This window comes from Microtus pennsylvanicus, chromosome 6, assembly GCF_037038515.1.
Source record: "Microtus pennsylvanicus isolate mMicPen1 chromosome 6, mMicPen1.hap1, whole genome shotgun sequence".
NCBI lineage: Eukaryota > Metazoa > Chordata > Mammalia > Rodentia > Cricetidae > Microtus > Microtus pennsylvanicus.
The window spans coordinates 27613234-27640349 of record NC_134584.1 but is presented as its reverse complement, the minus strand read 5'-3'; the positions used below and the strand labels follow the sequence as shown (position 1 = coordinate 27640349).

The 27116-nt window shown below is 39.6% G+C and overlaps 1 protein-coding gene across 2 annotated transcripts; it reads left to right on the top strand.

Annotated features, from left to right (window-relative positions):
- Positions 1 to 234: 234 nt before the first annotated feature.
- Positions 235 to 25731, top strand: Capsl (calcyphosine like). 2 transcript variants are annotated; one of them, XM_075977812.1, is made up of 5 exons: positions 235 to 330; positions 8756 to 8892; positions 13531 to 13708; positions 14008 to 14217; positions 24782 to 25731. In XM_075977812.1, exons 2-5 carry the CDS (start codon positions 8756 to 8758, stop codon positions 24881 to 24883), a joined length of 627 nt encoding a protein of 208 aa, XP_075833927.1. In that variant the 5' UTR covers positions 235 to 330; the 3' UTR covers positions 24884 to 25731. The 2 variants fall into 2 exon arrangements, with proteins under 2 accessions (XP_075833927.1, XP_075833926.1); XM_075977811.1 differs by lacking the exon at positions 24782 to 25731 and adding an exon at positions 17006 to 17293.
- The last annotated feature ends 1385 nt before the right edge of the window (positions 25732 to 27116 follow it).

Here is a 27116-nt window from a genome sequence, read left to right as displayed (position 1 = left end):
TTCTGCCTGTCAGCTCCTCCAGAGCAAACAGCTTGGGTTTTCAGAGGTACTGGGATTTCCTAGGAAACAGGAGTGTAAACTTGAGACAAAAAGCAGGCCCAGCATAGGAATGACAGCGAGCTTAGCTAATCAGATCCTGCGTCTGTAGCAGCGTTTTTCAGGCCATCCAATTAGCACTGAAAGTTTTGAAGGGGAGGGACACCTTTGGAAGACAGGTAAGAGGGAGGAGACATAGGCCATTGGAGAATACTAGAGTCCCCAGGGGCAGAAAGAAGTCCGTGTCCATGGTTTCCGCTTGAAGCAGCCTGTTGCTACAGATCAGCATTTCAGGTAACTTAATGTTCTTATTTATTCTATTACCTCTGTCACTTTTGCTTCATTTTTAAGTATGAGGCGCTATGATCTAAAGAAAAAAAATTAGCCTTGATGAGGAATCGGGTCCCAAAGAAGCCACCCCTAGGTTGTCGGCGCACAGAGCTTGGCCCCTGGGGTAGTCTCCTGGAAGAGACGCTTAGAGAAAATTCAGTTTCATTTAGCAAAGGCGAAGGAGACAACCCATTCTGAGAGGCGTCTGTGTGCTCGGTTCTTGAATGAGGAGTGTTTTCATGATTTGCTAAGGATCCTGGTGCCCCTGATGAAACTAAGCCTAGGAGAATTCTGTTTCCAAACCATAAATCAACCAACAAATATATTCCAATATTTTTGTGAGGTAAATTGTACTGATTATGCCATACCTTGTCGACTGTTGATAGATTAAGAATTAAAATTAGGGTTTTAATTTTTTTTGGTGATTTGAGAATTTTGTACACAGATGTTATGTATAAATATAACATCCCTCCATCTTAAATTAATGGCCTCTACTTTATCATTGTTGCATGTACATGCATCTTTCTTTCTCTCTTTGACACCCGCAGACTCACTAATTAAACCCATTTAGTGATGCCAGTAAGTACTTGTGTTTAAGGTTGACCACCTTGTATGGATAACCTATCAGGGGACTTTTCCCTGCAGGCGGGGAAGGATTTCCTCTTTTTTATCAGTCAATGTGTGCTTGTTGCTCTTTTTCTTACTTCTTTTATCTAAACACTTTCTAAAGATTATAATTTAATTGTATCATTCCTCCTTTCCTTTCACTACTCCAACCTCCCTATACACCACTTTTGCCCTATTAAATAAGTGGTTGCTTTTAATTTAACAATATATGTATATTTTGTTTATGAACACTAGTAATATTTTGGTAGCATTGAGTATGCTATCTTATGTACAATATTATACAAAAGAGCCTGCGTGATCATAATGCTAAGGAGTGTGTACAGAATTTTAAGCATTTAATGAACCTTTGAAGGGATTAAAGATAGAGACACACTTTATGACTCTGATCCAGAGCTACAACAGAAACATCTTTTTCTTTCAGTTCTGGTAAGGCAAAGCCAGTTGAGTAATGGTTTCTATGGTGGCACTGGACAAGGGAGTGGACGGATGTGTGACAGGACAGCAGGGGCGCTTCCTTTAACAGAAAAATAAAGGGAGTAGTGTGATCTCTATGGGGAAGAAGCACATGACATCTGTTGGCACTGCTCTTCATGCCATGAACAAATGTCAAAGACACGGGAAGTCAATGATGATGGGAAGAATCTGTAGTTGTTCTTTGGGGTGAGCTTTGCCATTCTGACTAGGGTAAGATGGAATGTCATAGTTATTTTGATTTGCATTTCCCTAGTTTCTAGGGATGATGAAATATTTTTTTTTTGAGGAATTTTTAAGCTATACTTTTTTCTTCTTTGAAGATCTTGCTGTTCAGAATCCAGGGCCAGGTTTTTATTTTCATTATTTATTTAAATAAATTTTATTATTTTTTTTTTCGAGTCAGGGTTTCTCTGTGACTAGCTCTTGTAGACTAGGCTGGCCTTGATCTCAGAAATCCACCTGCCTCTGCCTCCCAAGTCCTAGGACTAAAGGCGTGTGCCTCTTGCCGCCTCTGTTTAGCCAGGCCCAAGTTTTGATTGGGTCATGTTTTTTGGTTTTATTTGACTCTTTGATCTTTTTAAAAGTTTTATTTTAAATATACATTCTTTATATTAGTCATTTGTCTGATAAAGAGCCAGCAAATATTCTTTCCCATTTTGTAGGCGTTCTATTTTCCTGGTTGTTGATTTAGCTGTGGAGGAGATTTTAGCTTTATGAATCCAACTTACCAATTGGACTTAGCCTTGAGCAAATGGAATCCTACTCGGGAAGTCCTTTCAGACACCAATAGCCTGTAGCCATGTTTTCTTCCAGCAGTTTCAGTGTCTCAGGTTTCATGCTTAGGTCTTTCATCTTTTTGGAGAGTTTTTGTGCAAGATGATAGGTGTGGCTTTAAATTCAATACTCTGCATGTGGACATTCAATTTTCCTAGCACCATTTGTTGAAGCTGCATCCAATATTATGCTTTTAGTGTCTTTGTCATATATTAAATGTCTGAAGTTACAAGCTCTAACTTGGTTTGGTTCTTTGCTTTTGTTCCCTTGGTCTGTCTTAGCATTTTTGTGATAAAACACATGTCCAAAGCAGGCTGGGGAGAAAAGGGTTTATTTGGGCTGCACTTCCACATCATAGTCAGGACAGAAATTTAAACAGGGCAGGGCCCTGGAGACAGGAGCTGATGCAGAGATCAGTGTTTATGGTACCATTTCCTGGGCAGGTGGTCATGGGCTAAATGATAAAGCTAGCTAAGTATAATCCAAGTGTCCCAGCCAGCAAACAGCATCTGATACCAAGGCTGTTTCTCCTGGCTGTGAGTGAGGTCTCTGTTTAGAGTTTTGTGGAAGACCAAGAAGATGCGCTTTGAGTTCCTGTTTGAATGCCCAGAGCTGGTTTTGTCAGTGGCAGAGTGTAGTCTCTAAACTGCAACAAGTCCTCTTCTCTCCTCAGCACCTCTTGGTCAGTGTTTTTTATCACAGATGAGGATGAATAATTGTTGAGATGCTGCTCCCTGAAGAGTTTGCAATGAAACGAGGATCTGCAAAATTGGCCTGTGTCTGTATGGCATGCTCAGGACCAGCCTCTCCCAGAGATTCTGAGCTGATGACAAGGTGCTTGGGAGGAGTAAGGTGTTGATCTCATGACAGTTTGATAATTTTTTATCCCTGTAATATGGTGTTTTAAAGCTTTATCCTACTGAATTTTCTTATAAAATTTTGATTACTATGGACAGTACTTTGGACTGGTTGTCTTCGGTGTAAAAACAAAGTATGCTGAGCAAGGCAGGAAGCAGCCTTCTTCCATGGCCTCTGTATCTCCTCCTGCCTTCTGCCCTGTTTGAGTTCTTGTCTTGACTTTCCTCAGTGATGGACTGTAGTGGACTGTAACATGAAACAAAAATTCCACCCACTGTTTGGCCATAGTGTTTTCTCACAGTAATATAAACCCCAACTCAGACAAGGATACTTTGAAAGTATTTTTCAAATATTCACAAACATGAGAAATAGTACTTAATTTTCACCCCAGTATTAACAGAAAGATTCAAGAACAGGCTTCTCTATGCTAAAATAACATAGAGCCCACAGCACCACATTGAAAAGAGAGAGAAGTTCTCAGTAGTCATGAAACTCCAGGGCCTTGGTCTTGGACTTCATCTCTAGGACCCTAGAGAATAAAATTCGTTCCTTTGTAAATTACCCAGTCTGTGGTGCTTTGTTAGTGGGGTGGAGAGGAGGAAAGAAGGGTGAGAGAGACCAGTGGCATAAAAGGGACCCAAGAGAAAGGATTTAGATGAAACATTGGGCTTAGTCAGTCATAAAGAGAAATGCCTTATTGTTTCTGGCCTCGGCGTGGACTATTTGGGTGCATTGCTTTACCTAAGAGCCCATCAGAGAGACTGAAGTCTGCTCTGGAATCAGAAAGCTAGACAAGTTTGTACTGAAAATGGTTATGAAGGCAGCATAAGGCATAGACATGGTCCTTAGGATGAAGTCTGAGGTAAGGGAGGCAGGGGGGAATGGGAGTGAAGGTTGGGCATGCTTTCTTCCTCAAAATGGCTTCAAGCCCTCCTACCTTAGCCAGTTGTCACCTGCTCTGCAGATTCTTTCTCTGCTCTATCCTTTCCATGAGAACAGTGTTTTAAAACTGCAGGAACTGTTCCAGCAACAGTACCTCTTTTTGTTTTGGAAATATCTAATGCGATGGCACAGACACTGAATAACAGAAATCCATAAATGGCATTTGAAGTTAAAAAACTAACCCCAAAGAACTACTGCTCAGTTTAGCAGTCTGGAAAATAGCCTTGACATTAAGGGGAAGGAACTACCTTGGGGAAATCAGTACAGCTCAGCAGGCACTTGCTGTTCTTAGGGGCTGCCTTATGTGACTGCCACCCAGTAGGATGGTTTTCTTGCAGCACACATTCCCTGTAATTCAGCACTAGTGGCCAAAAAATATGACTGGCAGAAACCAAATGAGACCTAGCCAGTCACTGTGGTGCACACCCCTGGCAGCCAGGAGAAGAGGCCTCTTCCTTGATACATATTCCTTGCTCCAGCCCTGCACATCCTTTGCTCTGACTTCCATTATGTGATTCTGCCCTCTCCCCTCGGCACTCTACAGATTGACTCCTTTTATGTAGTTTTATTTGAGCAGGTCAAAGGTGTTCCAGGTCTCTTGAGTACTTGTCAGGGAAATCCAAGGAAGGCTTCAGTTTTGAGGATTTAGTGAGACATTTCTTTGGGCTTATTAATAAACTGGATGTGGAAGAATTTGATGTTTTAGGATGTATGGATGGATATGCTAGAGAATGCTTTGAAGATTTGGTCTTCCTTTGTGTTTATAGGTTGATGTCTATGTAGTTATGGAAAGAGGGAGTGAGAAAGGGATGGAAGTACGGAGGAATAGAGGGAGAGGGGGATGAAGGGAGGGAGGGAGGAAAGGAGGAAGATATAGAAGCAAGGCAGGAAGGAGGAATGAAGGAAGGAAGGGAAGGGGGAAGGAGCAAGGTGTAGTTCATTTTTCTGCCACCAGATAGCACTAAAGAGATCTCAAAAAAGTGCAGAAGCAGAAGTGTAAGTCAGGACCTTGAAGGAGAACACTGTCGGATGGGGAGTGGGGATAAAGGAATCCCATACTAGCTCCTAATAGTAAGGAGTTCTTTATTAAAGGAGAACTCACAGATCACAAAAAGGAAACAGAAACAGAATTGAACATCCTGGTGTGGCAGGCAGGAAGTGAGAGGGCTTGGCTAAGTCATAAGAGAAAATTAACTATGACTTTCTAGTTTTCAACCCCATCAAAGACCTGAGAAGGGAGATAATATTACTTGAATAAGCAGTGAGTGCAATCAAAAAGCTTCCAAAAAATGTGCAGTAAATGACAGAGACAACTGGCTACCTGGGCAATCACTCAAGGTCTCATTTGCAACATTAGAGCAACCAACTTTGGCTAAGGCCTAGAGTAACTGACAGATCATTTTAAGAGGCAGGAAGATTTTCAAAACTCTCTTACCCTGTCTTGGCAGTCTTTTTCCTTGTATTTTGCTTATCCAGTCTAGACATCGTGCATTTTGTCAGTGGTCGAGGCATGGGCATTTCCTTGCTCAAAGGCCAGTTTTGCCGAGAAGAAAACAAGCTCCAAATGAGTGTCTTCGGTGCTCAACATTCTCTCAGGAATAAATGGGTGCTGCCAGGAGCAATTGTGTCTCACATCAACAGAACCCTACGTTATTTAAAGGCCATATTCTACAACCTTTTAAAGTGATTGAAGATTACCTATCTATGCAGAATACAATCTCTATGTATCTAAAAGACCTGAGTAGTCTAAAGTATAAGTATGACCAACCTGGATGACTATTGACCTATAATACTTAATACCTGCATAACTTAAAGACTAAGGCTTTATATTAGAATATTAAAGAATCTTTAAACTACTATGCAGAAAATGAGAACAATGACCTCAAATTGTAAACAATGTATGAGTGTCTTGATCAGAAATAGAAATGTATAATGCAATATGATAAATATATACTAAAATTGTATCAATATGCAAAATGTCTTAAACGGAGGTAGAAACATGCTTAAATATCCCTTCCTCTGTCACTATGGGTGAGGGTGGGTTTGAGTGAAGAGAGGCAAGGCAGCAGCAGCTCTGGATACAGCCTTAGTTCTCCCTCCATCTCACACCTCAAGCTTCTTCATGTGGATTTTAAACGGATTCACCACTGTCCACAGGGTCGAGGCAGTATACTGGACACAATAAACTCATTCTGGCTGCATGTTCCATCTTCTGTGACCTCTCATAGATATGACATACATGTACATAGAAACATACATGCAAATGAAATAAAAATAAAAAGGGTGTAATTTTTTACTTAGGCTATTTAACTTTTTGCTTTGGCCAAAGCATGTGGTACACCAGTCATCTCAATTATACAGGAACCATCCTTGTTGAACACTCACAGCCCTAGCCTAGATATTTTTTTTTAGCTTCTCTTATGGATAAAATAATATCATTTCCTCTTTGGTGTCTAGAAAGTCCCCAGGCCAATGCTGTGATACCTGTGATCTTTCTCTTGGGATGAAGTTGGGATAAAGTGAGATTCCAGGCTGTGAATATTGTTTGTGCCTGCTGTTGCTGCCCCAAACCTATCAATCTAGACAGAGGTTTGCTGAAGCAAACTTTCCTCTGGCAAGCTAACTGTACATATACTGAGCCAACACATGGTGGTGCTGTGGCCCCATGCATTGGGAAGGACTGCCTCCTAAGCCTAGTTCATATTGACAGATTGTATTGTTGTGACCAGAGTCAAAAGGGGTATTTTGGAGTCAGACACTCTTTAATTGGGGCTGTGATGTCAGCAACATCGTGACATCATATTCGGAGACTGCAGCTGGATGTATTATTCAAACCTCAGAGCTTTGAGTATATCTTGCCCTTCTTTATTGGAAATACCGCTCTAACCCACCTTCCTCTCAAACCCCAGGTCTTGCAATCTTTATTTTTCCGGTTCTGCTTTAATGTGAGGCTGCACAATTCAAGTGAAGATTCTGTTCCCTTCTAGAGCTTGATTCTCTGAGTTACCCCTCAGATTCCTAACTTCTATTCTGACACAGTACATTGAAAAGAGGATGTGGTTAAAATTGGCTGCTTGTTGATGAATTAAGCGACTAAATGATGAAAAGCAATGGTCGACGTGAGCATCTCAAGTACCACATTTGATTGCAATGTTTTTCTGAATTCATCAGGTCATATCAAGTAGCATCATCCTACATCACCCATGGTAGAATTGGCCTCAGAAGGCAGAAGTGGTTGCAGTCTAGATTCCTGCTTTTGGTCTTCCCAAGGTCTATTTTTATTTTTCATGAGCAAGTGCCAGAAAATTACACTTTGAATTTCTTACATACTGTTATATATGGTGGGGCCGAAAGAATCTGGTGAGATTAAAAAGTCTAATGTCTATTGTTCATTGGGACTTATAGGAAAGTAATGTTATTAATCCATGCTTGTTTTCCTACTCTGGTTTTACTGTGTCCTACCAACTTTATGTATTAGAAACTTAATTCCAAAGTTTATATGTTATGACACTTTCCAGTAGAACTTTTGTGATATAACTAAAGTTAGAAGAAGGCCTCAGAGTGGGGCCTCCATGATGGCTACTGTGTGGCCTTAACAAAAGAGAAGGGGGCTTAGGCCTGACATACTTGTTCTGTTATGGCATTTGATACCCTGCAAGGTGCAGTAAGAAGCCCCTCACTTGGTGCTAAGAAGATCCTGGTGTTCTCTGATCTTTCCTGTCCACTGTCTACTCTAGATAGCTGCTGTCACATGCAACAGACAACAGAGTTTGTCTCAAACTTATATTCACCAGGGATAGGTTTGGAGAAATAAGCACAAAATTTAGGCACCTATACTTTTGGTCTTGCCCTCTTCCCACTGATGTAAGAGTTCTGAGAATTCAAATCTGGACTGGCCAGGTCACCTTCTACTATTTCTGAATATTTCTTACAGAAAAGAGCAACAAAGGGAGTAAGGTAGGTGTGTGTGTATGTGTGTGTGTGTGTGTGTGCACGCGAGCGCGCATGTGTGTGAAAGAGAAAGAGAGAGGACTGTTTTTTCAATTTTATTCTTCCTTAAAAGCCTTGCTTGAAGGGCATTAACCTACTAAAGAGAGTGTATGAGTGACTGGTAAGCATCACTAACACTCTTACAGAGAAAGTGAGGACAGAACTTGACACTTAAACCAAAGGGGAGAGCATTAAATGTACGATCAAATGGATACAGGGCCTTATAAATTATATATGCATACACACACAAACACACACCACATCACAATTGGTTCAAACAAGTAAGTACTGAGAATTTTACTATCAACTCCCACAGATGTTCCATGGTTTCTCTCACTTTTCCGTATACATACTTTGTTCAACTTTAGCATCCTTAGCAGCTTCTGAATGCTTTCTTTTTTTTCCATTTTCCCTTCACCATTAAGGACGTGTTTCTGTGGACAGAGAAGGGCTTCAGAAAGATCAAAGCATATTGGGAAATGGCTGTGTTCTTCATTATTTTCCAGAGTGATGAGAACACATGTCTGCGAAACTAGATAAGTAGGTTGTAAAAATGCCAGGCACACAATTGGCATAGTTAAAAATTGTAAAATTTTAGGAAGTTTGAGACTATTTCCTGAGGGCAGAATGACAGGAGGCTGTATGTTTCATTGCGCCAACTCCCCAGCTAGATACGGGCAGTAGGGTCTAAATTCCACTAACAGGCTGTGGATTCTCCTTTCAGATGGCAGGGACAGCACGCCATGACCGTGAGATGGCAATCCAATCCAAGAAAAAGCTCTCCACAGCAACTGATCCCATTGAAAGACTGCGATTGCAGTGCCTGGCCAGGGGCTCTGCAGGCATCAAAGGTCTTGGCAGGTAGGATGGTGTCTTAGTTATTTTTCTAAATCAGTAGCAAAACACTATGACTATGGAAACTTGTAGATGAAACCATTTCATTGGGAGCTTAACAGTTCTAAATGGTTAGAGTCCGTGACCAGCAGGCAATCAGGCATGGCGCTAGGTACTAGCTGAGAGTTTACATCCTGATCTGACGGTAAGCAGAGAGATATAACCTCAAAACCCACTCCCAGTGATGCTTCTCCTCCAATAAGACTAAAACTCTTAATCTTATCAAGAGGTCCACCAGATGGGTACCAAAAATTCAAGCATATAAGCCTATAAGAGGCATTGGCCTACAAACCACCACAATGGGGATACAGTGAAAGGAAATACATCAGAATTGTCTAGGTGAGCCTAACACTGACTTTGTGATATTGGGCAAATAATTTCCTCTTAAGGCCTCGGTTTCTTATCTACGAAATTCATTGTTTTGGAGAGAGGATCTTTGAGTCCTCATGACAGGTTTTGTTCTTAACTCCAAGTTCAGTAAAGCATGTGTCTGTTCCAAAGAAGGGAAGCTCCTGTGGCATGGAGGCCAAGGAAAGCATGCTTAGGAGTACAGATACTCGGAAGGACATGGAGAGAGGCCCCGCCCAAAGCTGGGGTAAAAGAAGGAAGTGTAACAATAATTAAAGAATTTAGAAAAACAGGCATGGTGGCATATTCCTGTTATCCCAGCACTGGCGAGGTGGAAGCAAGAGGATCAGCAGCTCAATGCCATTTCTGGCTACATAATGAGTTGAGGCCACCAGCCTTGGCTACATGGATTTTGTATAAAAGAGAATTTGGAGCTTGCTTCCAGCCAGGCTGGCATGTCTCACTTGCCACCGTAATTGCTCATGGGATGACTTAGTGTTCACCTCAGTAGCAGTCTATTGGTCAAGCGATTCTGCTTATATTCCCTGATACTTGATAGTATGTATAGACTTGAGGACTGAAAATTCCAAGGAGAAAGGAGACTGAGTCTTCTAAGATTGAACTTTGTATATTTTAACAAATTATAGTGAATATATATCATAAACATGGCCTTGTACATATTTTGGGGCCGTCATGCGTGGACAAGCTTCTGCAGGTCCCATGAAGGACCAAGACTAAGAGAGTACACAAATGTGCTGTTCAGTGGTATGAGAATCTGTTTGATAAAGAACTACAGGATGTCTGTGTAAGGAGAACACAACCTCACACTCAGAGGCTGCAGAAACTTTATTTGCAGTCAGGTACTGGGCACCTGGGGAAGCCCCTCTAAAAAACTCCCAAAGAACAAATACCCAAGGCACTTCCATACCTTTCTTAAAATAAACTCTGCTCTGTTAAAAGTTCAGGGGTGTAGATATAAGAATCCTGCTACTCATGCTCTCATAGGCCACTTCCCTTCAGTGTTGTGGGGTTCCAACCTCTATGTCCTCTTGGGTTCACTTCCTTGTCTTCAGTTCAGACCTCTGAGGAACCCTGACTTGTGTTCCACTAACAATCATGCAATTGGATTCTTCCTGCTGTCCACACCATTTCCACCTTGTGCTACCCTCAACCTTTATCTAAACTAGCCCTTCCATTGTGAGCTGCTACCATCTCTCCCTGAGCTTTCTGCTTAAACTGCCCTCTGTCTACCTTATATTGTTGACTTTGGTCTCACTTTGTCTTCAATTCATGTAGAGGGAAACCCTCACTCCACCCTTGTCTTTGGATCTATTGGAAAGCAGGTATTTCAACTTTATTCTAAGTCCAGACCCCAGTAAATATACCCCACAAATGCAAGCATTCTCACCGATCTTGATTTTGAAGGACACCTCTTTAGTTAGTGTCTGCCCTCTACAAACTCCAGGGTTCTTATTCTGTGAAATGTATGCTTGTGGAACCATCTTCCTATCTCGTCTTAAGAATTTATTCTGAAGCTCAACATCAAGTTGATTCTGTTATCATTTTGGCACCTCTAATTTTTGACACAGAAGTCTATAGAATTTCAATAGTATATATTCTTCCTTATGCACTTCCTACTTATAGCAGAAAAGAAACTCTAAGTTTTTAACTAATTGGAGGCTAGTGAAAAATCTCTGGCAGTTGCTTTTCTTTTTCTTTCTGCAAATGAAGCTATCTACACTCATCATTTCTTGAGTTGGAATATTGAGAATTATCTTCATCAGTCCACCACAGTGATGATCTGATTTCACAGAATTCTGAGGTCTCTTCTCATGCTGTCATCTGAGTGGCTCATGGGCAGACTCTCAGCCTCTTTCACTGCCAAGGTTTCTGAATAATTCTTTCAACCAGTTCTTTCTAAGGACTCTAAGAATTTATCTTGATGATATTCTGCTCATGAAAACTATGCAGTTACTTTATCATGTAACAAAGTTTTATCATGTAACAAGGTTTACATGTCTTATTAGGTAACAAGGTTGAAGCACCTTAGAACTTAAGGAGATTAAAATTCTTTATATTTTTCTATCGATCCTCTTGTCCATGCTTCTTCCATCTCTTTTAAGCCTTCGTAGCTGTCTTTTTGCTTCCACAGACAGACATGGGATGTCCCCCAAACTACTAGAGATCTAAAATGCTTCTCCTTGCCAGAACTCAGAATAGCTGATCTTCCTCCTTTCCTATCTCCCTGTCTCTGAATAAATTTCATACGGATAGAGTCTGTGTCTCATTCAACTATGTATTTCAAATTACAATATTTAATCTAATGTTTGGCAGCTTATAAGATGCCTAACTGATGATGAAGTTTTTTGAACAATCCAAGATGTATCAACAACACATTGTTTATTTCAAATTAATCTTTGAAGACAGAAACTTGTCAGCCTATTTCTTGTAGTAGGAAAGTTTATTCATTAACTCATCTAGCTGGGGAATATTAAAAGAGTGATTGCTACACAGTGAATTTATAGCAATAAAAAAGCATAGAGATGGACTCTGCCACCAAATAGCCCATGTCCAAGTCTGCATAATCTACTTATTTACTTAATAAATATCCAAAGTGTTCTTTCTAGCTTTTAAAAGAAAATATGAAATATAAATTAACAAGAGTCTGAAATTTTATTTATTTTTAGTTTTTCATTGCTAATCAGTCAGCATAAACGGCTCCGTTCTGGAATATTATACATAAATATATATCCATTCTTATTCATCCTTTCTTCATTGCCCTATTTCTTTACTCCTTCTTGCTGGTCACTTCCTCCACATAGTGAGGCATCTACCTTTATGTCATTTGCATCTGAATCCCTCATCTTTACATAGTACTAGCAAAAAGAAAATCGTAAGCTGTAACTTAGCAATTGCATTTATTTTGGTGTTAATTAGAAATGATAGGTCAAGAGCATAGACTTTTGTGGAAAAGTGAGACCCAGTTATACTCAAGTTTATATAGCTGTTGTTACTGCATAACTAGAATTCAGGTTCACTTTTCTGAAATCCTAAATTATAATTCTGTTATGATTCTAGCAAAAATATAACTCTTAGGGCTTTAGTATGGGGAGTGGTGTATGGTGGAGGAAAGGAAATGAGTAAGATCATAAGAGCATGATATGGCATTTATAGAAAGGCCTTAAGCATCACAAGATCAATGAGACGACACACCATTTCTTTCATAAAAGTTGTAGGTACCATGCATTTGGAACATAGACTCCTAGCCTATCACATATGTGTTTTTAAGCAAAGGCCTCCTTTGGACAAAACAGCATCTGTATACTTTATGTGGTCAGTGCACATAAGTGGAGAATTAGAAGCCTTATTTATGTCTGATAATAGTTTCTAGAAATTTTACTAAGATTAATATGATTTAATAAAAATAAAAATACGATGCTTCAATTGCTTGTCTACATTTTTGGCATTTAAGTGGAAGATGAGGAAAATATGATTTATTAGCAAACATGGGTTCCTGTAAAGGTTACCTATATTAGTAACTCTTTGATGTGGTCGGAAAACAAACAAGCAGTCTCTGGTTACAACTCTTCATTATTTTAACAAGATACCTGGGATAATAAACCTGCATGGAGAAAAAGTTCTTCTTGACTCACAGTCAGAGGTTTCAGTTTATGATCAATGAACTTCATTGCTGTGGCCTGTGCCAGAGCATTGCCTTAGCACAAGGAGAACACAGTAGGGGTACAGCTGCCTGTTCTTGTTGGCTGGGAGGCTAGAAGAAAGCAGGCAGGGTCCGGGCAATAGCCTTCGCAAGGGCACAACTCAATTATCTGATTTCCATCCAGGAGGCACCAGTCTCAGCAAGCACTACCAACCTCCAGCAGCACTACTGCACCCGACAGCCAAGCCGTCACACCTAGATGTTTGAGAGACTGAAAAACTAACTGTTGTACATGTCATGGACTTAGAGTCAAAGAGTACAACTGCAGCCTTCTATGTGTGTATGTGTGTGTGTGTGTGTGTGTGTGTGTGTGTATGTGTGTCCATGAGCAATGTGAGTTTGAAAGTTTGCTTTCCTGTAGGAAATGCTCAGAGCCTCTGAGCTCAACAGTGAGTCTGCGGAGAAAAGTCTAAAACTTATGTGTTGTATCTGAAAGCAAATGGGGGTGGCTCACTTTTCCCATCTTTATGCTTAGACGTTGTTCTTTGTGTTTATTTGTTTTGTTTTATCTTATTTTTCGATGTTGTTATCTTCAGAGTGTTTCGGATCATGGATGACAATAACAACCGAACCCTTGATTTCAAAGAATTTTTGAAAGGGTTAAATGATTACGCTGTGGTCATGGAGAAAGAAGAGGCAGAAGAACTTTTCCGGAGATTTGATAGAAATGGAAATGGGACCATAGACTTCAACGAGTTCCTTCTCACATTAAGGGTAAATATTTTCCCCAAACTTTTGCCCTATGAATCAGTGTTTTCTGTGGAAGAGTTTGACTTTCACATGGTTTGGGTTGACTACTTTAAAGTTTTGTTTTCAGAACTTGCTAGTACATTTCTCGGGGGTGTGGGCAGAAGATTGAGCCAGATGAGGGACTTTCTATAGTATCTCACTTAGTGGTACCTAAGTAATTTCACACCACTGGTGGGAGTGTCAAGTCACATCTGCTTAGAAGTTCATTTGCATATGTATTTATCCACATGTGTGTATTTATTTTTATTTTTTAATTTATCTAGCCCCCAATGTCCAGAGCCAGAAAGGAGGTAATTATGAAAGCTTTTAGGAAGTTAGACAAAACCGGAGATGGTGTTATAACCATTGAAGACCTTCGCGAAGTTTATAATGCTAAACACCATCCAAAGTACCAAAATGGGGAATGGACGGAGGAGCAAGTCTTCCGAAAGTTTCTGGACAACTTTGACTCACCGTATGACAAAGATGGGTTGGTAAGTGAAAAAGATGAATCCAGATGGAATTTGTCTACCCCCAGTGAAATTGTAAATAACGAATAGGTTCAAAGCCTTAAAAAAAACCTCAACATATTGATACCCTAACTGTTACAAATAGAAGATTACTATTCTCCCCACATACAGCTAACTATATTCTTATGAATTAAATTACAATAAAAGTGTGCTTAGTTTTATAGAGGACCAATATGCTTTGGAACAGATAAGCAGGGCTATTCAGGGCCTTTTGTTTCTCTTACCCTTGTCCATAGAAGCATCGTTTGTTATCACACTTTCATGAGTGAAAAAGCAGCTGCTGGTAAAGGGAATCCCAGGGAGCAGAATTCACCCTGACTCATGCTTTGGTAAATTTTGAGATCAGCTTGCACATCTAAATTACAGTGAACTTCAAGGCAAAAATAGTCATTCCATTTTCATTAATCATTGTCTTCAACTATACAAGATGCTGTGTACTGGAAGAGATGGGCTAAGAGCTCCAAGCTACCTGTTTAAACACTTGGAGGCAGTTTTTGTTTTAGAGGACCTGAGAGTTATGGTGATGTAGGAGGGGAGTCCCTCAGCCTGGGCAGCAGCCGCACCTCTTAACCTGGGGGCCAGACCAGAAAAGGTAAGACTAGGAAGGGGTGGTGCTTATGAGAAGAAGCAAGCCTCCTCCCCCTGAAGGGAATTTCCCCTCCCTTTCCCATAAAACCTGCTGACTTGTCTTATTATCAAGGGGCAGGAGGTAGGAAGGGGGAAGTTTCCTGCCTGCCTGCTGACATTTTGTAGTCAGCGATGGAGAAGTAGTTGAAGTGGTGTCTGGTAGGTTGAGGAATTGTTAACAGCAGATACAAAAGAGTTCCAGCTTCTGTTGGGCAGCCGAAGGTCTAGGACAGAAATAACAGAACTGTGTGTTTCCTCTAGTGTTGCTGTCTTTGATCTACCAAGATGTCAGAGAAAATAGCCAACTGCCATTTCCCCTAATAGCTCAACTCTCCATAGTCCCTGTTGTCTTTCATTCTTTCTGCAGGTGGTTCCTCCTTGTCACCAGGGGAAATGTCAGCTGCTTTTGGCTCTAACAAGTCCAAGTAGCCATGTGTGATTCAACTGACTTAACGTCTCTATTGCAGGTCCTTCTCAAATTTATCTCAATCAGCCACATTGATCTCTCAAAATCTCAAAAGGTTATTGGGGGTTTTTCTGTAGTTACAGTATGTGATGTTGCTTGAATAGCATAGACCTGTAATAATGTTGACTATTAGCTATTCATTATCATCAGGTGTGTGTCTTGAAAATTCAAATTACTGATGAACCATGATATCTGACATATGGGGAGATGTATCCTTAGTCTTTGTATATTTAATATATACTTCATTGGTGCTTACACACTCCATATCTGAGAGCCTTAGATCTAGAATATTTAGAAAGCCTTACTTTTATTAGTAAACATATATGCAGCCTTATATATTATGACAATGAATGTGAACAATGTTTATCAAACACTTATCAACTGACTATTGTGTTAAGGGCTTTATAGTCATCTTATGCAATAGACAAAATGAAATAAATATGTTCATAAAAGTGATTCAACCTTTTGTGGGTTCTGTGAATCAACCCCAGGAGCTCTTAATGAACAGCCAGTACTCATGATGCTGAATATTTCCCCGGCCTTGAAACTTTTGTAATTTTACTGACATCTTAAAAACATAAGAAACTGTAAATACAAAAAAAACCCCTATGGCAAACTCTTTCATACAGACAAAAATTTATGCATGTATGTAATTTATTTGTATTTACAGATGGATGATCCCAGCTTCAGTATTCACTGAGTTCAGGGTTATGCTTCCTGGCATCTTTCACTGGTTTGAGAGAGGAAGCTTATGAAACAATATATAGAGACATTGTAGGTCACATGAATTTTTTTGGTTAACTTACATTTTTTTTTGTTTCATTAAAAAGAGGGCATTTTGTTCATGAGCCCCTATAGTACAAAAAAGAGATAGTAATGGTCCTAAACATTAGTGAGACAGATTAAGCTGTTAGGAACTAGAAAGAATTCTTCAGTTATTTATGAGTTTCCTTTCTTGTGATGCTTTTAATCTTTTGACTTTGAGGTTGGCCAACTCCTATTAACTCATGAGACTTCCTTCCTTTTTTCTAAAAGGAGAGTCCTCTGAACCTCAGTATGGAAGTAGATGTTTCTGCTGATATTCCAAAGACAGTCATATACACAGAGTGGAGTGCAGGGGGAGGGGTGGGAAAAGCAGAGGGGAAAGTCATGTTTTTGCTCACTTTCAGCCTTGAACGAACAGTTCATACCTTAGAAACTCACAGAAATTATACACTTTACTAGAAATTGTTTTCTTTACCCATAGGACAAAGCATTTCTTGGAAGGTGAGACATTGCTTATCCTGATACTGGATATGGAATATTTCTTATATGTGCCAGAAAGACAGTATTAATCGCGAATATATCTACTTCTAATTCTGTGTTTAGTCTTTGTTTTTGAACCCACAGGCCTCAGATTTTAAAGAAAAGATAACAACCTATGCCTTGCTCTTTACTTAGGGTGGTTGATGTTTTCAAGGTTTACTTCTTTTGTCCCGAGCTATTTTCACAACTATCCTTAACTTGGTTTTTCTTTTCTTTTAGGTCTGTTCCTCAGCTGTAAGCATACACACAGACATCCTTGGTGGTAACACCCCTTTTCTTTACAGGGATGGAAGGGAGGCCTCCACTGAAAAGCAACGCAAAGTGTCCTTTCTCTTTCTAACTCCTCTCTCACAGGTGACCCCCGAGGAGTTCATGAACTATTATGCAGGCGTGAGTGCATCCATTGACACTGATGTGTACTTCATCATCATGATGACTACTGCCTGGAAGCTCTAGATGCCTGACCCTGGGATCCAGGCCATGGAGACAGCCATGTGACTCTAAATGATCAAAATGCACCTCAAAAACTCAGAATGATATTTTATTTCATATTCATCGCACATCTTCTTCTTTGCCAACATAGTGTATTTTTTAGGGCTGACATAAGGGCAGAAATAAAGTCACTAAGTAATTAACTATGAACTTGTGTTCTTTGAAACTATTTCCTTATTTCTAAAATAGGAATTATTAAAGTTGCATCTCTAAATTTGCTAGCACTGTGGCTATGTCAATCAACTTATGATGTCTCCCTTGGTCATCAGTGAAATTTTGAATCTTGTAATTATGACCTTATTTGCACAGAAAGTCAAGATAGTTTCACCTTTAAGCTAGGTGTGAGAATATCTCTATTTGTTTTTTTTTGTTGTTTGTTTGTTTTTTTTTTTTTGTTTTTTCAAGACAGGGTTTCTCTGTGGTTTTGGAGCCTGTCCTGGAACTAGCTCTTGTAGACCAGGCTGGTCTCGAACTCACAGAGATCCGCCTGCCTCTGCCTCCCGAGTGCTGGGATTAAAGGCGTGCGCCACCACCGCCCGGCGAATATCTCTATTTGTATAGTTGTAAAATTTTAAGGGTCCTAGCCTCAATTTGGGTACAAGAAAGAATATACTAGGTTTATAATTTCTGCAAGCGAATCTGGAGTTTTCTCCTTGGGGTCTATTTCTCCTTTTGGCAAATAGATTGAACATGACTATAGGTTTGTTGGTTTCTATTGTTTTTTAAATACTGATATGAGTGGAGGTCATTTTGTTGAATGATAAACCTATGGATGTTCAATACCTTCCTGTGGTTGGACTTGTGAGCCTGGACTGGACTCTACTATTTTATGTGGAACAGCTTCACTGCGGTAACTAGCAAAATTTCCTTTGGCACAAAGTTTGTCTAACTCTTCTTGGTTGTCAGCCAAACATGCTGACAGTTTTCTTTATACAAAGAGGATGGACATGACCCAGACTAAAATCATAGAGCTTTCCAAAGCAGATTCTTCATGATACTTGATACTTCATGGTTCAAATCCTCCTTCCAGCCCTCATCTCTGCTTGTATCTTATTGACATGGGATAATCAATGTATGAGGGACTAATAAAAATAACGGAAGCCTCAGAAATAAGAGAAACGGAGCCTGAAATTGCAGCTCCTACTCTGCACAACTTGTGCCTGGGGCCACAGACAAGACAGTGAATAGACTCTGGTTGTGACGCTGAGATGAATTCTTAGCTGCTTTTGTTGCTCAGAAGTCTTTTCTGCAGACCCCATATCAGGCTGGCTCTGTGCATTGGTTTAGGGACATGAATCAGGTTGATGATGTCTTCAAGATCTTCTGAATAGAAATGGCTCCATGAAGTGGGTCTGAAGATACTTTGTAATATTAACTTTTATCCTCATTCTTTACCATTTATCTTACACTCTTCCTTGAGATCAGGATAGATACTATTTCAATGCTGTGAAAACAAGTGTTGCAGGATGAGAATTATATCAGTTATTTATTGGGGCACCTTGCTTTGTTTCTTGTTGGTTAAGCCCAATTATTTATCTTAGGAACTAGCTGGAGAAGAGGCCTTTATCTTGAGGTTGGGCACATCTTTATATCATAGGAAGCCATCTTTCCCCTCATTAATTATACAAGACATGCTCTTCATTGAATTTCCTAACCAGTCTTCTATAGAGAAGGGCAGGACAACCAATACCAAACGTAATGAAAAAAATATGTACAAATCACACAGGAAGCACAAATAGGCAGGAAAAGACCATTTGAAAGCATGTACCCTGCAAGCTGTGACTGAGGGGAAGCCTCCTATGTCCTAGACATGGTGAATCTCAAGCCTACTGATCTAGATAGATCTGTGTCTTTGATTGTGGGTAGGACTCATGTCTTGCTTAATGCAGGCCACAGAGCAAGCATGTGATTCTGAGCAGAACCTAGGTTACAGCTCTCAGCTCTATCTCTTCTAGTGACATGTTGTTTCCTGTCTAAGAAGGGTACAGGACACACTCATCTGACTTCATATAGCTGTTGTGAGATATTTTACTCTGTGTGAAGATGTATTGCTGTGACTGGTGTAATAAAAAGCTGAAGGGCTAAAAGTTAGGCAGGATTTCCAGGGAATGAAGAGGAGGAATTTTGGTATGGAGGGGATGCCAGGAGATGTGGAAAGGAAACAGGAGGCCCAAGATGGAAGAGAAGTAATGCCACATGATAGAATGTATATGAATGTAAATGGGTTAATTTAAGCTGTGTAAGTTGTAAGAGCAAGCCTAAACTATAGACCTAGATTTTGTAATGAATAAGAAGTGTCTTTGGGTCATTATTTGGGAGCTGGCTGGCAGGACAGCAAACGGCTCATTACAGCGACCCTCGTCTCACAGTGCAAATCCAGTTCCTTCAGTTTCAGAGTTTTAGGTTCTGAACTCGGAGCATGATTCCACCAAGGCCTTCTCACCCCTGAGAAACAAGTCTCTTAAGAATCTAATGGCTAAGGAACACTGTACTAATTTTTATCTAATTTATGGTTTCAGAATAAGTTTTTAAGGATTATGTACTCTTCTATGATTTCTTACACACACTATCAAGGCCAACTCATTAATTCACCCAGTCTAGTAGCTAAAGCACGAAGATGGAAGAGCCGTTTTAAAGTATTTTCAAACAACGTATTGAGCACCCTTCCAATTTATTTAACATCTAAATTTTTAAGCATTATTCTGTTTGTAATGTTAAAAGTAACCACTTGATTCAGAAGACAAGACACAATAAAAAACCCCCAAAGCCTTTCTAGGAAGTACTTTCCTATTGGACTTGGATCCTATTTAGGAAAGAAGAGAGGGTACAGTTAGCAGAATTTTATGAAATAAAACTAACTCATGCCTTATTTTCAAATTAGAATCTTCAGACCAAGCCAACATTACTATTATTGAATCCGGACTGTCTCCTTCAGAATAAAACCCTGTGTAAGATCAGGAAGTAACTGAACTTCTATCAAGATCTGTGCACAATGTACTTGGATTCCATTCTCAGAGCAAATGAGAAGCAAGATGTTCTGAATTATGTATGGCCTGGAGAAGCATTCCTCCTGTCAATCTGAAGGACAAGTTTTTCACTACTGTCTTGTCCTTGGCAGGATCTCCGTACCCCTAGATAGCAGTTGGTTTGCTCTGTGTTGTTCATACGCATAAACTCAGTTATATTTCAAACTCCAACATCAATGATGAAGTCAGAGCGGGCACCAACTGACTCAGCATGTAATGTGCTTGCAGGTAAAAGTATCTTACTGATAATTATTTATTGAGTTCCATGCCCTTCTATGTAGTAAGGGTGGAACAGTAAGTTGGATACAACCAGTGGCTTTTAAACCAAACTAACAGCCAACAGTTGTTAATAGATGAGATAGGGCAGAAAGAAAATACATTAGTACCAAAATTCCACCTTCTTCCCTCATCCAGCCCTTCAAGACAGACAGCTGTAACCCCTCATATGGAACTATGTAAAGGAATTAGAAATCTTGAAAGTCTATCAAGACAATGCATGCATAACTTTCTCCTATTTTTTCAGTTGTCTTGGCCAATGTAGATTGCCTCATTGGAACGTGAGAGTACAGGTCAGAACTGACCCCATCCTTATGAATCTACCTACAGTCTATTATGCAGATATTTAATCAAGGAATGAGATTAAATTCACCAATATATTGTTAGCTGATGTGTTGGTACTTTTCTATTTCTGCTTGATAAAATTGCATTAACATCTTGTGACTCACTTATGTTCTAGATTTACACAAATCTGTTTTGAGTACAGAATACAAAATACACAACTTCCCACTTTCCAAATTGGCCAACAAGCTTACATTCCTGGAAAATACTGTTATTATTTTAATTAAAAAATCTGTTGGATGAAGCAGAGAAAAGTTCAATCATAGAAATACTCATGACTCAAGGGGAAAACAAAGATTTTTGAGGGGCTTTTAAATTAAGAGCTTCCTGAATACAGCAATAGGGTTTTTTTTTTTAACTCTTAGAAAGGCTGTGACTCAAAGTAAAAGCAAAAACTCTAAGGGTCTGACATATAATTGATTTGTTGGACAAATGATTTTCTCGGCATGGGTTTGACTCCTCCAAGTTGCTTAGATGAAAACTGTGTGCTCAGGTTGGACCCAGCAAAGTTCTTTTTGTTCTAACAGAAAACCTCACCAAGTTAATGCCCCAAATGGTTTCTTCTAAAATAGATGGCGGGTGGAATCTGTTGAAAGATATATAAGCAAATGATTGATGGAACTTCTGAGAACGCTGTTGTGAGAAGAGTTCTTTCTGGCAGTCTGGGGTGATGCGGTGAGAGACTGTGGTGAAACAGCCCTTCCTCTCTGAGAATAGCACAGCCTTCTTGTTTAATTCTCACACCTGCTTTGTCACAGCCAGCTTTTGTCTTCCCCTCAGAGAAACGTAGTGGAAGTAAAGCTCAGTGAGAATATTAGCCACCCCGCAGCAGCTGTTACTGATATGGATTTAACATCTGGCAGTATGGTCAAGTGCACTGCGGAAGTAAAGCCTCAAAATGTCATGATTATTTTTTTGTCACTTGTATTCAGTTCTTCTCCAGATTCTTTATAGCAGTCTCCAATGACCTTACTCCTTGACATTCAGACACTGGTATTGATCTGGAAGCATCTTGCTCTAGAGCTTGGAAGGTTTCAGGGGCTGGGATCTTGGAAACGCTCAGGCTGTGTGTGTAACTCCCGACAATTAGCCTTCTGAGAGAGACTCGGAACAGAATGGGGGCCGCAAATTGAGGGAAAATGATGGGTGACAGCGTGGCTTGCCTCTTCCAGGGTTCTCTTGGGTCTTGGCGCTTCTACAGTGGTGTGCTAAAGTACTTCACAAATGCGGAGTATTATCCGGCGGCAGACATCGCCTTACTTAGCGAAGGACATTCCCTTCGTTTCCAAGGCAACAGAGAAATAAAGTACCATTCCACAAGTTTCACACTTATTCACATTTCAAATGTCATTTAGCAATATCGTTCAAAATCCATTTACTTAAGATCATCATTGAAGCTGCAAAGTGCATGAAGCAAATCACTGAGAATTTCGGCTCCACTAATTGAAGTCATTTAGAAAGTATTTGAGTAGAAATCACTTTGATTTCATGTAAACTCAAAACAAAAACAAAGTTAAGTAAACATTAGTAATGTAACAAGGCATACAAGGGCTGTGTCTACCTATAACCATAGGTTTATGGGAGATATCTATTTGTATAAAACTATAATTATTATATTAGTCGTGAAAAGGTTCCATATAGCTTCTAAAACAGTCTGAAGCCAATGACAAATTGCCATTTTATTATAAAACTGTAACTCAAACCATTTTTTATACAGTGAGATGTTCCCATATGTAAAACTTTTCTTGGCAGCATTTAAATAGAAATGGAGGAAACATGGGTTTCAAAATGACCTTCTGATTGGTAAATAAGAGCTTTTGTGCTATTTATACTATAAATGCTAAATATTTTATTTTAAATAAAGTGTGCTTCTAGTGGTAAGCTCCACATATATGAAGACATCAGCTTGTCATAGTGGAAACAACCGGGATATCATCTGTAGTAACTAGAAATTATGATTTCTGTGAGCTACCAGTTTAGAGATGACTTAATTTATAAAAAAAAAAAAACGTATAATTTTGGCATATTTTCAGTCATTTGCCTTTAACAAGTTCACCTAATATATTTGTACTTATTTTTTTTAAATTTCTTTTTATGTTCCAACCACAGTTTTCCTCCCAACCCTCCTCCTGCCCTCCCTTAACTCCTCCCCACCCCCATCTACCCCTCATTCACTTCTCCCAATGGGTAAGAACTTACCTGTCAGGGGAGATACCATGATCACTTAATGTTTTTTTGAAAATAAGATTTGAAGATGGTTTCAATGAAAGAAACATTTAACTGTCTGGTTTAAGGTTAAAATTATTTCCAAAGTATGTTTTTTCTTATTAGCTAACATGTTACTTACCCAGGCTCTCTGACTGTGCTTTCGTTTCTTGATAAAAATGTAACATTTTATTGTAATGAACTGTATAAAAGTTAACTGAAATGTATAGACTTTGGGATTGGGCAAGTGTTCATTTTTGTGGCTGCTTTATTCTAGTTGTGTGATGTTTTTATTGATGAACTCATTACAGCAGAGATTGTGCTTTTATATTATTTATAATATTATAGATATTGGTTTATAAATATTCTTTATAAACCTCTTTTTAAATATTAATGGTATGATGTTTTGGTTACAGGTGACATTAAATTTTGAAAGTGATGAGTGTTTTTAAGATGCATGACATAATTACTCATAAAATTACTACCTTGACAGCCAAGAATGAGATATTGAGACACACAATTTACTATTTACTGTCGCTGTTCATTTCTATTCTTCCCACAGGGTCAGATTTTGTCCACCTAGGAGGCTCGCCAATTTCTCAGCATGCAGTCTTGAGTCAGTCTTCTAGGACCAAGATGGAAAGGATAACTTTATTACTAGTACAAGGCAGAGGGCAAGAGGACAGAGGGAGGGAAGGATGGGAGGGATCATGGGAGGGAGAGGGGAGGGAAGGTATGATCTGACTCCTGTATTTTGTTCTCAGTGCCATTGCCCAGCATAGAAAGTCCATTTTGAACTAGTTATGAGAAACACACTTCTGGCCTGGCTGATAAGGTGGTTCCAGCAGCTACTATATGACAATTGTCTCCCAGCCGGCTATTGGCCATTGAGTATACACATCCTGTTTTCCAGAGTGCTACCTTAAAAATCCTGTAGGGTGCTCCTTCCTCTAATTCTATCTCTAAATGTGTTTGCCCTAGACTCTTCTTCCTTAAAGCAATTATTATCCACTCATTTATGCCATAAAATCTTTATCAAACTCATCTCTTTTTTTCCCCAGAGAGTACTTATTCCAGAACTAGCCACAGATAATAAAATTCTTAATCGCTCAGGTCCTTTATATAAACTGACATTTGCTCATAAACTACATGCATCTCGGACATGTACAAAATTTCATTTATTTTAAATTCTCCCTTATCAAAGATGAATAAATCAATGGATAAAGAATCCACAGACACAGAGGGTGGACAGCATTATTAATGATGACAAGTTTACAGTGTCAAGACTAGAGCAGGATTGTCTCACAGAACTTGCTCTGGTGGCAGAGCTGTTCTCCATCAGTGTTTTCCAGTGTGCCAGTGGCTGGCCACACATAGCTGGTGTGCAGGGGGAGTATGGTTAGTGATCCCAAGGCATGGGATTTCTTATTAGACTCCATTTTAATTAGAGGTAATGTAAACAGCTGTATATGGTCAGTGGCTACCTTACGAGGTGGCACGGTAGAGACCTCTAGATCTCATTTTACTATAAGTAGTGATGGCTTGGGGAAGGGGGCTTAGATGACTGAGATGCAGGTGAGTCTTAGGCTGCCGACTGTAAATGTCCCATTTCAGAAACCAGTTTCAGGTGGGAATACTAAGCAAGTTCTTCTTAACTCAGGCAAGGCTGCGTTATTTCCTGTTGCAGATCCCATCTGTAGTTAGCATCTCAGGAAAAAAATGCAGTGTTCTGTGGCTCACATATTTTGACACTGTTTCTCCCCACCCCCTCACCTTTTTCCTTCCTCAGGTTTCAAAAGAAGACTTCCTGAATTACTATGCAGGTGTTAGTGCTTCTATCGACACGGATGCTTACTTTGTATTGATGATGACAAACTCATGGAGATTATGAATTTTGTTTATCCATCCTCTTGGAAAAACTTGAGAATGCTCCAAGAACAGAATGAGTCTATAGGGAGTCTGATGTGATGGATCTCAATAAGACACAAGTAACCCTAGACAAAGAACTAAGGCAACTGATTACTGCCAAGAGAAGAACTTGCCTCCTAGTTATGAGACCTCTGATTACTTATTCATTATAAAATGGTCTGAAATCATATACTCTTAAACAGCAAAAAATGGGCTTAAAGAGTCGTATTCACATATTTGTGCATTTATCCATCATCTGTCTATCTGTCTGTCTGTCTATCTATTTACACACCTATCTATCTCAATAATATAAGAAAAAGAATCCATCAACTTTAGAAGGAGGTAGGACATGAAATGGGTTGGAGGGAGGTGATATGGAAGAGGTTGGGGAAAGAAAGGGAAGGGGAGACGTGACATAATTATGTTTTAATTAAATATATTTTAAGAGATACAAAGTAAAATGTTTGAAAATCTGGAATTTTCATTGCAATCAATCTTCAGTCATCTTATTAAGTACTGGAATGTATTGCCACAAGTGCTTGGAAATTATTTTTAAATCAGCATGAAAGGAAGGAATGAACAAATGAAGGAAATCATTAACTGAAATTGGAAAGTGGTTTTTGCATAAAAATAAATTACTTGTATTGGATATTTCTGTTGTAGATATAAATATAGATGCTCTTGACACTTGTGTTTTTCCTTGTTTTGATGGGAGTAACACCTCGCTGCAAAATTTCATGAATTTTCTTATTTTATTGTTTTTCTTGGAAAGAGAAACAAAACATATTTTATTCTGAAAGGGTTTTTGTATAAAAATAAATCACTTTTATTGGATATTTCTGTTTTAGATATAAATATGGAGCTCTCCACACTTGTGTTTATTCTTGTTTTGACAGGAGTAACATCTAACTGTAAAATTTTATGAACTTACTTATTTTACTGTTTTTTTTAAGAAAAGCCAAACATATTTTATTCTGAAAAGTAGAATTTTATTTATTTCCAAATTTTTATGCAAGATATTAGACTCAGCAAACTCCCATGTGATGGAGGAAGGTCATTGGTTAAATAAAACAAAACTGCTTGGCCCTCATTGGTTAGAAGATAGGTGGGAGGAGTAAACAGAACAGAATGCTGGGAGGAAGAGGAAGTGAGCTCAGACTCCACAGCTCTCCTCTCAGGAGCAGATGCCTCAGAGAGACGCCATGCTCCCTGCTCCCGGGAAGATGCACGCGATGAAGCTCCGACCCAGGTTGGACATAGGCTAGAATCTTCCCTGTAAGACCGGTGCTACACAGATGATAAGAAATGGGCTAGTCCAGCTGCCAGAGTTAGCCTAGAAGAGGCTAGATAGAAATTGGCCAAGCAGTGTTTAAATGAATACAGTTTGTGTGTACTTATTTCGGGGCAAAAGATAGCCGAGCAGGCGGCCGGGGTGCTGGGGACGCAGCCCCGCCGCTCTTATTACTACACCCATGCAATATAAAAGAGACACAAACATATGAAGAATGGTAAGTGTGCTGGGGTAATACCCCAAGATGGGCAGTGGGTTTTCATGGAATGAGATCACTTTATCAGCTCAGCAAAGGGAACAGGGAGGGGCAGCTACAAAGTGGATGCGCTTTGGAGTTTCAGCTTACACTACAGAGATAGGTTTCATACCATTTGGATATTTTTCCTACCAGAATTTTATATAAGAATACAGTATTTACATTATTTCTATCCCTCCTCCACCTGCCTCTAAATCCTCCCAGATGCCCTTGGCTGTCTCTCAAATTCATGATCTCTTATTAAGATTAAGATCTCTCTCTCTCCCTCCCTTTCTCCCCCTTCATCTTTCCCTCCCTTCCTCCCTCCCTTTTTCCTCTCTCTCTCTCTCTCTCTCTCTCTCTCTCTCTCTCTCTCTCTCTCTCATACACACACACACACACACACACACACACACACACACACCTACTGGGTCCATTTTATTTAGTGTTTACGGATGGCCGATTGGATTGGATAATTTACTGGGGCACTTGTCCCTGAAGACAGATTCACCTTCTCTCAGAAGCTGCTGATTTCCTGTAATTCTTAATCTATGAGTGTGACCTTGTGAAGTTGTTCTCACCCGCATTGACACATTGACGTATTGACTGTTGTGGTCGTGACACAGGTTTTGTTTATACAAACATATTGTTGAGATTGCCATGGCTTGCGGGTACTCCACAAAGCTCTGT

What these genes read in the sequence shown, in the direction of transcription:
- Capsl (XM_075977812.1), top strand. Translation starts at nt 8,756, where the DNA reads ATGGCAGGGACAGCACGCCATGACCGTGAGATGGCAATCCAATCCAAG. An exon ending in AGTTCCTTCTCACATTAAGG is followed by an intron (nt 13,709 to 14,007) that starts GTAAATATTTTC and finishes TAATTTATCTAG; the next exon opens with CCCCCAATGTCCAGAGCCAG. An exon ending in CGTATGACAAAGATGGGTTG is followed by an intron (nt 14,218 to 24,781) that starts GTAAGTGAAAAA and finishes TTCCTTCCTCAG; the next exon opens with GTTTCAAAAGAAGACTTCCT.